The sequence below is a fragment of the Polypterus senegalus genome, chromosome 11, assembly GCF_016835505.1.
Source record: "Polypterus senegalus isolate Bchr_013 chromosome 11, ASM1683550v1, whole genome shotgun sequence".
Lineage (NCBI taxonomy): Eukaryota > Metazoa > Chordata > Cladistia > Polypteriformes > Polypteridae > Polypterus > Polypterus senegalus.
This window is the reverse complement of record NC_053164.1, coordinates 49,493,730-49,507,326: the sequence shown is the minus strand read 5'-3', so window position 1 is coordinate 49,507,326 and position 13,597 is coordinate 49,493,730. Positions and strand designations below refer to the sequence as shown.

Genomic DNA, 13,597 nt, shown 5'->3' with positions numbered 1-13,597 from the left:
GTTGTGGCGAGCGCCCACTTCTACGTGGTGGTGTGCTGGGGAGGCAGCATAAAGAAGAAGGTCGCCTCACGCCTGGACAAACTGGTGAGGAAGGCAGGCTCTATTGTAGGCATGGAGCTGGACAGTTTGACATCCATGGCAGAGCGACGGGCGTTGAGCAAGCTCCTGTCAATCATGGAGAATCCAATACATCCACTGAACAGGATCATCTCCAGGCAGAGGAGCAGCTTCAGCGACAGGCTGCTGTTACTGTCCTGCTCCACTGACAGACTGAGGAGATCGCTCCTCCCCCACACTATGCGACATTTCAATTCCACCCGGGGGGTTTGTGGAACGTTAACATTATACAAAGTTATTGTCTGTTTTACCTTCATTTTTATCACTCTTTAATTTAATATTGTTTTTTATCAGTATGCTTCTGCTTGAGTATGTGAATTTCCCCTTGGGATTAATAAAGGTATCTATCTATCTATCTATCTATCTATCTATCTATCTATCTATCTATCTATCTATCTATCTATCTATCTATCTATCTATCTATCTATCTATCTATCTATCTATCTATCTAGGTCATTCTGATATCCTAGGTTCTGTTTTCCTTTCTAAGGACATCACCCAAAGATTTGAAGTGTTAAACGGATGAGTAATTCTCAGTCCTTCACTTTTTTCTCTTCACTTTCCTTCCAAGTATTTAATTAAACCAAATAGCACACAATAAATACACACAGGTGTAAATGGAAACAGGCTAAATGGAGAAATGCTAGTTTCTTTTATCATTTGCATCTTATTGCTAATAAGGAGATATTAAAAACTGAGACTACAGCTCTTTAAGACAAAATAAGCAATAAGGGTTCAAAATCTTAACGAGTGAGACAACTAAAATGAAGCAGAAGTGTTACTTGAGCAATAAGTGTTTTTTATTAAGCAATTTGGTTGGAACAAAAACCTGCAGCCACTGCGGCCCTCCAGGAATGACTTTGCCTACCCCTGATTTATGCAAATAAAAACATTACATTTAATATTTTAATAATTTTACTAACAAAATCAAACATTGATTTTTTTCACTGTCTGTACTAGCAGAGAATATACATAAAAAATTTCAATGTCTAATTCTTGCAAGTGTGTTCACTTATATGTCTTAGCAGCTCAAATTTTGCTTCATTCATGAATTTTCAATTTGTCTCTCTTTACTTTTAGTGGAGAGCTTGTTTGCAGCCTTGAAAAACATTGACAGGACTGATATCGTCAACATGTTAGAAGGATCAGGATCCCAACCACGTGTGCTCAAAGAGAGTCGGAGACAGTCAGATAGAGACCACCTTCTGTCACCTTCCATGATGAATGGTAAGTGGGCCTGTCATCTTGTGGGTACCGGGTCACTAAAGAAGCAGAGCACATACAGTAGCTGTGCAATATGCCATCCCTAGACTTTTTTTCTCATTGTCATTCTGTGAATCCATAGTTGTAGTGGATTCTAAAAAGAGATTTTGGATCCAACACAACAGTACACATATATTCATGAAGAGTGGCATTCTTGTTTTAAATGACTGCTGAGTGTGACTCGAAATTCCTCCTGCAAGCTACCATGCACTCACTGTATGTGACTGAGATATTAGACAGGTCAGGTTGGCAGCATTTTATTATCCTAATAAAGTTCCAATCAAACAAACCAATCAAATATTGCTGTCAGTTTCTACAACTGAACAGTTCTTATTTTATTTTTTAACAATGTTTTATTAATTTGCTCTGAATGGCAAAGGCAACACAGGCTGTTCACAAGACTCTGTGTTTTTAATAAATACTTCCATTATCGAGATGAAGCATGCAGACCATTTAGTAGGCAGGAAAACAGAGCAACAGAGCTATTGCTGTAAGGTACATTCTAGTATAATATCGATCTTGTTCAAAGATTGACATCAAATATCAAGATAGCCTGAGTAAATTGAGAGTCTAGAAGAGAGGTTTTGTGTAAAGCATATTACTAATTTCAAAGTACACAAAAGATATACTGTAAAAGTTTAATGTGACTTAATGCGTTCCATCTATCCCAAGAGATCCCTTTCTCTTTCTCCATTTTTGTAATTTCAGTTCTATGTCTGTTTATCTATTTTTTCACCAGACTCTCTTACTCATTTTGCCTCCCACTTTGTTGTTTCCTAATTTACTACTAAGTAAACTTGTGCTGTTGGCACTGTAATTATTGTGCAGGTGGAAAGTGAACAGTAGTTTAATGCTATGTTGAAAATTGAAGCTATTGTGGCAATGGTTGTCAGAACATTCAAACTAAACAAGGTACTCTATAATATATGCTTTATCAATTTTTTGGTGGGGAGGGAGGCATTCTACTAACAAAGTTAAAATGGGGCACAATATTAACTTTAAAATTAGTAATCGAATAAAGGAAGATTAGTCAAGTAATTTAAAACATAATTGTAGCTGGATATGGCAATATTCTGAAGTAAAATCAAGATCTCAATACCAAGATATTTGATTGAGAATGCAAGATGGTTAATGGGAAGGTGGATAGATTAAGGCCTATTACTAATGTATCTTGCGAAGATCTCAAAGAAGCAATAAAGTTTAATCACAAATGGAAGATGAGACGGAGTATCCTTAGAAAACGTAAAACATCAGTATATACAGTACTGTAAATACATCTTATTGTGTGTGTAATGGAAAGTTATCAGAGGGGACAGGCTGGAGTTACAAAAAGCAATGGGCACAGGTTCAGCCTTGTCTGACATCTTTATAAATGTTGCATGGCAGGCAGATATCTGAGTTTGTTAACAAGATTGTAGAATATGAGAAGTGAAGTGTTTTATTGAATTAATAAATCTACTCCCGAAACTCCTTTGTTCTAAAATTTGCTATAGAAAGGCCTAATTCATTCTGTTACAAGCCTTCTCTGTATCAATTGAGAGAATGACAGCAGGGGAGGGTAAAGATAAGTAGAACTGATAGCATCCATGAGGATAAACATATTGTCAAAGGCCTGAAAAGACCTGATAGATAATGACAGATCTGGTGCATTAGTTTCTAATTACAGTTTAATAGTAACGAGCAACTACTTTCACCAGTAATATGACATCCGAATTTATGAGAGTAAAGGGTATGATAGCTACAGCAATCACATGGATCTCATCTCATCTTCTCAAATCCATTTTTCTGGTGAGGGTCATGGAGGTAGCAAGCCAAGAAGGTCAGTCCAGACCAATTGGTGACATTTCTTTTGGTTTTCCAATTGGAGCACAGGCAAGTCAAGTGACTTTCTCATGGTCACACAGTGTCAGTAGCAGGGTTTAAACCCACAATATCATGGTTTGAAATCCAAGCCTTAACCACTATACCTTACTGGCCTGGGTCTGCCACAGGGTTTCTGCCCTGTGTGATGTGCTCAGAGCAGCTCCAGAGGGAGCTACCCAGAAATAAGCTTACAACATGCTCAAACAATCTCATCTGACTCTCCTGAACTGCGGATCTTCTCACCCTATCCAAGTGTCAGAACAACAGCCCTGGAAAGAAGCCTCATTTCTGCCGCCTTTACTCATGATCTCATTCTTTTGGTCGTTATCCATAGCTCATTACCGTGGGTGATGACAGGAGCATAGATCAACCTATAAGATGAGAGCTTTGTCTTTAGACTCAGCTTCTGCTTCACCAGCACAGAGGTATTTGATGTAGTATCTGCAGAACTGCTGCCGCTCCAATCTATTTATCAATCTCACATTCCTTTCTTCTGTCACTTGTGAACAAGATCCTAACATACCTGAACTCCTCCACTAAGGCCAGTTGATGAGCTTGCATTTGTATTCAAACATAGTGTTTGTTTTGGATAATCCATGACTAGTACAGAAATCCAATAACAACTAACTGTTTTGATTTAGATCCAGCAATCTGTTCCTTCCAATCATACCCTTCCAGGTACCTCTGTCATTGCCAATGTAAGCATTGTAAGACCACTGAGTCAGTGGGCTGCACTACCTTTTAAACACCTCACCACATTTCCATAAGAAGGCTGAATACTCTAAACAGGTGTTTGGTGCATATGCACAGACTACAGTCAGAGATTTCCTGTCTGTGTCTTATGGCCACATTGAGACAACCCTCTCATTCACTGGGGCAAACTCTAGTTGCACATCCCTCAGCCTGGAGCTTGTGAGTATCTCCACTCCCACTAAAGGCCTTTTACCAAACAGAACTGAAGTGTAAGAAAGAGAACTCCACCAATCAAGAAGTTTGTCCTCAAAACCCATGGTATGCATAGAAATGATATTAGCTATATCTACAGTACCTGGTACTTTTCTAACTATTGCACCCAGCTCAGGCTCCCTTTTCTTTCAGAGAGGTTATGTTCCAAATTCCCAAAGCCATTCACATTTGCCAGAGCATAGTTCATCTAGGTTCTTCCCACCTATGCCTGCCACTAAACTGGCATCATTCCAAATCCTTACACTTCATCTTGCTGGTGGCGAGCCAACAAAAAAGCTCCATATACCCATATCGGGCTGAGCCTAGCCAGGTTATGTGGGCTGCCTAACCAACAGATACTCACCAGCCCCAGACCTGGTTTCAGGGGTGGAGTACACTTATTTCCAATATGTACCATCATGATGATCATTGTGAGCCATTCTTTGTATGACCTCTCAGCCCAAACCTTTTTGCCCAGGGAGACCTTATCAGGAGCCCAAACCTACAGATGGCCTAGAGCTGAGCATCCCTATGGTCCACAAGCCCCACTACCATGGCAAGAAGATGGTCCTGGATGGAAAGTCACATAGAGCATGATCAGGGCTGGATTAATTGATAACTGCAATGTGGTAATGGAGATTGACAAATAGATATATTATTCTCAGAACATACAGAAAAGTGTACAGCTTATACATTTCAGTGAACTATTCAACTGACAGAACTCTGCATGTTTGAATGGGTCGAACTTGCTTGTCTTTTAGCTGTTTATCAAACATAACATGTCTGTCATCATTACGCATAGCACAGGTCTGGACCCCAAGAAAAAAACCCTCATCCAGGACAGCCAAGCCCTAAACCCAATAAGACAGGCCTCTTCCCTACACAGGCCTAAAAACAGGGCTAATTCTTTGAAAGTTTGCAAGAATTTCAAAACATCCTGTAGGTAATAAAGGGTAATCAAAGAGGGATTTCAAAAACCTTTGTTTTCGGGACAAAACTTAACAAAGTTCCTTTATAGTTAAAGAATTAATTAAATTATTCAAAAAAAGCACAGACTGGCAAGGTAGGAAAAATAAACAAAAATAGGAAAAAAGAAAACAACAAAAGTATTACTTAAAAAGTTAACCCCAAGTAACCAAAGCCAGTCTGTATTCCAAGTCTCAAATCCACAAAAACAGAACAAAAAATATCAAAAGCCAGAAAATCGAAATGATACTCACAAAGAAGAACTTAATTTCAATATTCCCTTTGTGAAGTTTTAATAGTTTCAGATCAATGCATTATAGAATAAATTTTATAATATAATAATCAAACACATGTTTCAATAAAACACAATTACAAAATTAAAAAATCTATCTAATCAGAAATACAATAAATCCCATATATCACCAAAATAATTAAGATTTATAATCATAAACCACACTAAAACTTCCACCCTCACCCAAAACAGAGACATAATTAGTAATAAAATGAGGCTCACTGTGTTATACAACCTCTCATTAATTTAAACAATAGGAGATTAGCAGAGACACAAGCAGGAGCCCAATGTTTTTTAGAATAACACTAAGGAAATCTTTCCCAGTTCAAAAGAACATCTGCATACTTCTCTGCAAGTATAATTAGATTTTTTCCTTGTTTTAGATAAAATATAATTTTATGGATTCCACAATTCTCAATGCTACTCTGAAGGACCTTGGCCCTTAGTAAGCAGTGACATTATGGTGGACCTCAGAGGTTCCACCCACAGAAGACAATGTATAAAAAAAGATATTTACAGAATAAATAAATGCTGAATGATTAATAAACAATACAATATAAAATCATGAAATGACATATTTAAAAAGAATCAAAACCAAAAACTTAATTAACAACATAAAAAAGACAAAAGATATTTGAAAACTAAGAAGACCATTAAAGAGACAAAAAGTAAACCTGAGTCAGGTCAGCAGCCCTGAGTGGAACACAACACTGTCCACATCACAACTTGTCTAACCCATAAGACTTTTTAAACTAGGACAACTTCTATAACTCGTGATTGAATCTATAAAATCATTATTTAAAATAGGACCTGGCTTTATTTTAACTAATTGCTTCCATCAGATTTCTAATCAATTGAAATGTTTCATTTGCTAACTAATAGAGCTATCTGAATCTTTACATCTACTAACTAATAGAAGTTGTAAATCGTTTAACTAAGTGAACCTATCCATTTCCTAACTCCATTTTATTTTACCACTAGAACCTGTCCATCTCCTAACTGATCAAGTCTGTCTGACTGTATTTAACCAAGAGAATCTGTCTATCAGTTTACTATTTGAATCTATTACACTGCGTAACCACAGTATGGCCATTTTCTAACTGATTGAACCTCTCATCTTGTTTAACCAATAGAACCTAACATTTTTGATAGAATTTGAAAGAATATTTAAAGAAAATAACCAACCTATACCCTAAATAACAGACCTTTCAGCGTTTTTAAACAATCAAATCTATGTCACTCTTAATATTTAACAAGAAGAACCTGCCCATGATTTTATTTTTTGGATTTTTTAAGCTGTTTAATTTATAGGCTGTGAATCATTTTGCCTGGAATTAACAGCAATTGTCCACCCCAACCAATGCACATTGTCATAGTAAATTATAGAATTTATCTTCTACTTTACTGGTAGAACCTACTTGAATGGTTAAAGATCTGAGTCTGTCATAAAAGTATAAGAATCTCTACACCTCCTAATTGATAGGAAAGGTCAATTTCTTAAACTAAAAACTGAACTTAACACTTTGAGGGCTGAATATTTTTTCCAAAACACTCAATTTTCTGAAAAGCACACAACGCAATGGTTTCACACATAGGTCAACATAAAACATCTGCTGCTATGTGCTGTGGCTTCTGCTGGCACATGTTCAGCATCTCTTTGGCGGCATTGGCTGCGTAGGGGCACCTCGATGGTCAGCAGGAATGCACAGTGGTCCAGCTGCCTGGCGGGCAGGTGGCGGTGGCAGTCAGAGTGTGACGCAATATGGTTTGTACCTCTTGACATCATAAGTGGTGGTCCTACCAGGCAAACGTTTGTGTAGGCGCATCAGCTTCACAAAAGTGTTTAGCGCCACGATCAGCTGAGGACTGATCAGATGATACTGGCACCTCACTTTTGTTTTTGATATCCATCTCCAGATCACTTCCATCAAACTCGGATTCCGACAAGTCAGAGTCCGATTCAACAAAATTACATAAAATGGAATATGGAGTGTTTTGCTTTGCACATTCGCTTTGGTGTTTCGCCATATGTCAGTGCCATTTTAGAGGTTGTTTGCACTTCGCTGTTCATGCACGCAAATAGAATTGAGTTTAAATCAACAAAGCTATGCCTCTTTCCTTCTAGCAAAGAGAGTCAAACTAAAATGTAAGGGTGAGTTTTGTTGCAGTTTACAGCTCATTACCATCCTCTACTCCTAAATTTTGACAAAAGCCGACATCAGCCCTGAAAGAGTTCATTCCTAACCAAGAGTGAAGTATGCAGTTTCCAGCCATCCAGTGTTACTGTTCCCAGTGATACTGACATAATCTGGCTCATGTTTAGCTGCTTACTTCCTTTTGAGCATAGCTGGGGTTGCGAAAAAACAGTATTCCTGGCTGAGAACTATTTCACCAAAGAAAAAATGTTTCTGAAAGCCAAAACCACAAGCACACATGCACAATAGGATGATCTCCACAGTGAGAATGAAGTCAGTTTTGGTTCTACCTCAAGTGTCACTAACCACAGTTAAGCCAAAGAGAACACAGTGTTGCTGCCTTTATCTTCTCAGTGGAGTCTCTTAACCATAATAGGAATAGATCATAAAACCAGTTGATCAATTATCCAAACACCATGTTTTATTACTTCCAAGCTTATTTCATTAGTATGTTCACCTGGGATCCAAAAATTTAAATCCGTCCGTAAGAGTTCAGCTTTCCATTATGTACACTGTTCCTTACCTTTTGTTCAGGGGGCTTTTTTTTCCCAGTTCTCACTCAATCTTTTACATTTCCTAAATAAGACTAATCTATTCTTCCTCATATTCATCTCATGTTGAATTCTTCATTATCAGATTGAATATATTTATTATGTATTCCTAATTTGCAGTCTCAGTGCAGATTAAGGTCAAAACTTAAAGTAAAAGACAGAGATAAATAAACAATGTTTCTGTTTCTTTTTTGTTTAATTTGCTTAAACTAATTCCTTCTCTACTGTTTTTTGAGAATGTAGAGCTAAATGGTGTCAAATCTCATAAAACTACATGATGATCTTTAAACATAAATAATTGATCTGTCACCAAAAATATTGCAATGAATGTAAGCTTTATATGACAACATTACAAGTGAATTTCAGTAATTGTTAGTGTTAGGAAAGGTGAAGAAGAGACTTGATAAAGTAGAAGGGTGCCTAGAAGAAGAACAAGAATGACATATAAGAAAGAATGTAGAGAATACATACTGAATAGAGTTTGGAATTATAATATGCTTTTAAGCACACAGCTAACATTGTGAAACATACTGCTTAAGGATTTATTGTATCGGCCTGAGAAGGGTCATGAAATGGAGACCTGTTATATTTAATATTCTATGTTTTTGGTAAAAACACATTTGTCTGTCAGGAAAGAAAATAAAAAGAAAAGACAAGAGTTTCCAAAATGTCCTCTCTGAGAGTCATCTGTTAAAGAAGCATTTTGGGGTTCTGGTATGCTAGGCCCTTTGCACCAACTGTTACACACTGAAATCTGTTTCTCTATCTGTCTCTCTTTATCTTAGTTCTTCCAGACTGTCCCCTGTTGTTGGTCTTTTTTTCTTGTTTTTTTTTTTTGTTTTTGTTTCAAACATGTCACCTTCTTGCTGCTCTGCGGGTGGCCCTTCTGACCATCTTGCCTTATCCTCCTGTCACCTCTCTCCTCTGACCTCTGGCCTCATGTTGACCTCTGGCCCTGTCATCCTCTTTTTAGTGCTGCATATCCACTGTCTACACCTCAACAGTTCTCTTGGTCAATACTGTCCTGCTCTGGGATTGGTGCATGTGTCTGACCAAATCCTAGTTTCTCCTCTCTTGGGGAGACATTTCTCTGTGTTCCTGGAAGACATGTGTTGTGTACTAACAATTTGCTGTTGCATGGCATGCTGGTTAATGTCTATTGCATCTTTTTCTGGCACATGCATTTGTTCTTCAGGTTTCCATTAATTGATAAAGAACTTATTTCCAGTGTGTGTACATTAAAATGTTGAGGCTCATCTGTGTTTCGTTGGTGTATATTTTTATTCTTGAATGCTTTTTTTTTTCATTTTTCTTTGTATTTGCCTAGTTATATAGCAATGAGATGAAAATCTGTTGGATTATCACCTCTTCATTTCTACTGTTTTGTTCATTGTGTCATGCGGTCAACTGACACCACTAATCATTTGATTTTTATGACCAATTTGCTATTCATATTATATTGGTGCTGCACTGAAATAATAATGAATCAGAGAATTTATGCAAAGAGAAAAACTCCTTCAGCACCTATCATTATACCCTTCATTTTCCTCAGAAAACACTGATATTATATTTAACAGCCATCAATCCATTCCTATAACTCAATGTCTTTAAACCTTAGAGGTGAGATATTTTAAGAGCATCACTAATCGAAACGTTGATTAAGTAGGTATATAGTGCTGCTACAAATTCATGAAACTGGTTCAAATTTCACTCCATTCATTGTGTGCATAGAGTTTGCAAATTCTCCACATATCTGCATTGATTATGTTGACTTCCATTCACATCCTGACAGGGAATCATCAAACACACATTGCACTAAACTCATTTTGATGTTATCATTTTAAATGAACAAGTTTAATCATTTGAATTCATTTTTGCTTTGCACTCACCCCCACCATGACCTATCATCTATGGAGAAGGAGCGAAAGCTTTAGATTTGTGAAAACTTTTGATCTCCAGTTCTTGATGGATCTCAAAGTTTTAGGGTCCCCTGATACCAAAAACATTGATGAACATCTCCATGATGGGGGAGTGTGTGTCTGTGTGTCACAGATTGTTGAGGACTGTCTAGAGTTGAAATAGCAAACACCTGTTAAGATGACGTTTGGCTGATTAGTTTTTGAGACAAGTCCTTCAAGAGAAAAGGCACTCTAAAGGAACCCTCAAATTAATTTTTGATAATATCTCATGAATTATGGTAAATACCGTAATTCTGCAATTAATTATGATTTCTTCTCAACAGTTTCTATTGTAATGACCCATTTTACGATCAGCATCATTAGCTGATTAAGAGCAAGATTAGCATCAACGCAGTAAATAATTACTGAAATGTTATAGTACAGGTAACTTGGTTCCTAGGGCACAAAGCCTACTGATGCTCACGTCTGAGTTTTTTTCTCATAAAATTCCACAGTGGTTGTACCCAATCAAGTAACTTTTACTGATTAGCCAAAAGCTAACATTCAGAATTCACAATGCAATCAAAACAGGTTATTGTAGCAAAAATGTTTTTGTCAAATAAATAGAAAAGTATGGCATAAAGTAGGGGATCAGTCAGGTTGATTATTGTATGTCAATAATTATTGATAAATTGACAGACAATACAGATGTTGTGCAACAGCGCATTGATGTACAATCTAAAATTCTAGAGGGGGCAGGGGGTAGCAATATTTTGTACCTCATGAAAAGGACCTAGGAGTCGCAGTGGATTCTTCACTAACTACATCAAGACGGTGTACAGAAGCTACTACAAGGGCTAATAAGATATTAGGTTATATCTTCCAATATGTGGGGTACAAGTCAAGGGACGTTTTACTTAAGATAATGCACTATTGACGCCTCATCTGGAAATTGTGTACAATTTTTGGTCTTGATTCTACAAAAGAAAAAAAACGACATAGTAGCACTGGGGGGTTTCCAGAGAAGAGTGACTAACCAGATATGAAGACTATAAGTTTGAGATTTGAGATCTGAGAAGTTGAAACTTTTTAGTTTAAGTTAACAGAGATAAATTGCTGAAGTGATTGGTATTCTAAAATGAGATGTTCAATGAGAACACGTGAATTTCACACTAACATTTGATTTTTTGTGGGATATGGAATACAAGTAGTGTGATAAATAGTATTTCTTTGGAGACCTTGAAAACTTTATTTGATATTATTTTGAAGAAATGATGATAATAGAGTTAATGAACTTGCTGGGATGAATGGCCTGCTCTCGTCAAATTTGTTCTAGTGTTTGTTCTTAGTATTCATGTTTTGCCTGAATGCTGCAATCTCATCCTATTAATACACAGGCAGTCCTGTTGTTCTCAAAGAACCTTTTTTGTAATCTGTCTCCTGGGTGAGCTGATGAGCTTTTAAATATTTAATCTGCAGTTGTTTCAACAGGATGAACAAATATACTTTTATATTTATTAGGGCTGCATGGTTCCTGGTTGAATGGAAATTACAATTTTTTGGCTTAGAATTTAAATCACAATTTTAAGGTATGATTCTTAAAAAAATAAAAAAAACTATGCATATTTATTAACTTACACTGGTTTGTGCATAATAACATGTTATTACAAAATATAAATACAATTAGGAATATATTCTTTAAATAAAATCAAGCATAATTTAAATAGGGGGCATGGTGGCGTAGTGGTATCGCTGCTGCCTCGCAGTTAGGGGACCTGGGTTCGCTTCCCGGGTCTTCCCTGCATGGAGTTTGCATGTTCTCCCCGTGTCTGCGTGGGTTTCCTCCGGGCGCTCCGGTTTCCTCCCACAGTCCAAGACATGCAGGTTAGGTGCACTGGTGATTCTAAATTGGCCCTAGTGTGTGCTTGGTGTGTGGGTGTGTTTGTGTGTGTCCTGTGGTGGGTTGGCACCCTGCCCAGGATTGGTTCCTGCCTTGTGCCCTGTGTTGGCTGGGATTGGCTCCAGTGGACCCCCGTGACCCTGTGTTCGGATTCAGCGGGTTGGAAAATGGATGGATGGATGGATAATTTAAATATGATTAAAAAAACAAATAACATTATTATAATACTAGGCTGACCCCCCTTTTAAGTTGACCACTTCTTAAGGCAATTCAATATGTAGATCAATTTGGTATTTTATACAAACTCATTAATTTGGTTATATTGCATTTGAGCGGTATTACTTTAATACTCGTAGTTTCTGTTATTTTTGTGATGAATAAATTTAAACTTTTTTTCTATATTGAGGTCGCCCTTTTGAACCCCCCTGATATTTACTACGCGGTGAGGCATTTGTACTCCATCAACATTAATTATTTCCAGAGACATAATTTTGTCTATTTTTCCAGAGCATCGCGCACAAAAGCAAGGGAACGATGGGAGCACCAGAACTCTGCTCACATCATGTCGCTTCGTACCGCAAGCTGCAAGTAGTAAGTCTGTGATAAGTGGAATACCGCTACGCTTTCCACTCACGGGACGGAAGGACAATTCCGACCGCTTTTATATAGTAAGAAAGAAGAAGAAGATATCGCACAGTCTGGAGTAGAAAATCATCTTTTACCTGGAAAAACAAAACTACAAATCCCATCGTGCATTGCAAAATGGACGGGGCGTTTGTGAAACTCCGAGCCTGCGTAGCACTCACGGGACAGAAGGACAATCCCGGCCGCTTTTATATAGAAGGGTAATACTGTAGAGAAGCTTACCTAAATGTCTTATTAGGATAGCAGAAACTGAGTGTGTGTTTGTGAGTGTGTGTATATATACAGTCATATGAAAGAGTTTGGGAACCCCTCTTAATTCTTTGGATTTGTGTTTATCATTGGCTGAGCTTTCAAAGTAGCAACTTCCTTTTAATATAAGACATGCCTTATGGAAACAGTAGTATTTCAGCAGTGCCATTAAGTTTATTAGATTAACAGAAAATATGCAATATGCATCATAACAAAATTAGACAGGTGCATAAATATGGGCACAGAGATTTTACATCAATACTTAGTTGAGCCTCCTTTTGCAAATATAACAGCCTCTAGATGCCTCCTATAGCCTTTGATGAGTGTCTGGATTCTGGATGGAGGTATTTCTGACCATTCTTCCATTCAAAATCTCTCCAGTTCAGTTAAATTTGATGGCTGCCGAGCATGTACAGCCTGCTTCAAATCATCCCATAGATTTTCGATTGCAGTTGCACATTATTATTTATTTATAATTTTGATCATAGCCATTATGCACAATTAAACAATGAAGCAAATAAAAGCTAATCAAAATAAAATATAATCTGTGCCCAAAACACTGGCTATCTGATAAAAGAAACAGCATTTACTTTTTGTTTTGAAGCTTATTTTCTGCCCCTGCAAATTCCATTAAACAAGAACTTCCTCTTACCTATGTGATTAGCAGGGTAAAAAGCAGTTTGCAGACAATGTCTTCTTAGTGTAATATCAGT

The 13,597-nt window shown here is 37.3% G+C and overlaps 1 protein-coding gene across 4 annotated transcripts in view; it reads left to right on the top strand.

Moving 5' to 3' along the window:
* The window catches only part of ank1a (ankyrin 1, erythrocytic a), a 295,220-nt gene that overhangs the window by 237,450 nt on the left and 44,173 nt on the right, over positions 1–13,597 (top strand). For all 4 annotated transcript variants that reach the window (XM_039768574.1, XM_039768575.1, XM_039768576.1 and 1 more), the window contains one exon: positions 1,198–1,344. In XM_039768574.1, the coding sequence (XP_039624508.1) occupies positions 1,198–1,344 (147 nt within the window). The remainder of the gene's footprint in view (positions 1–1,197; positions 1,345–13,597) is intronic.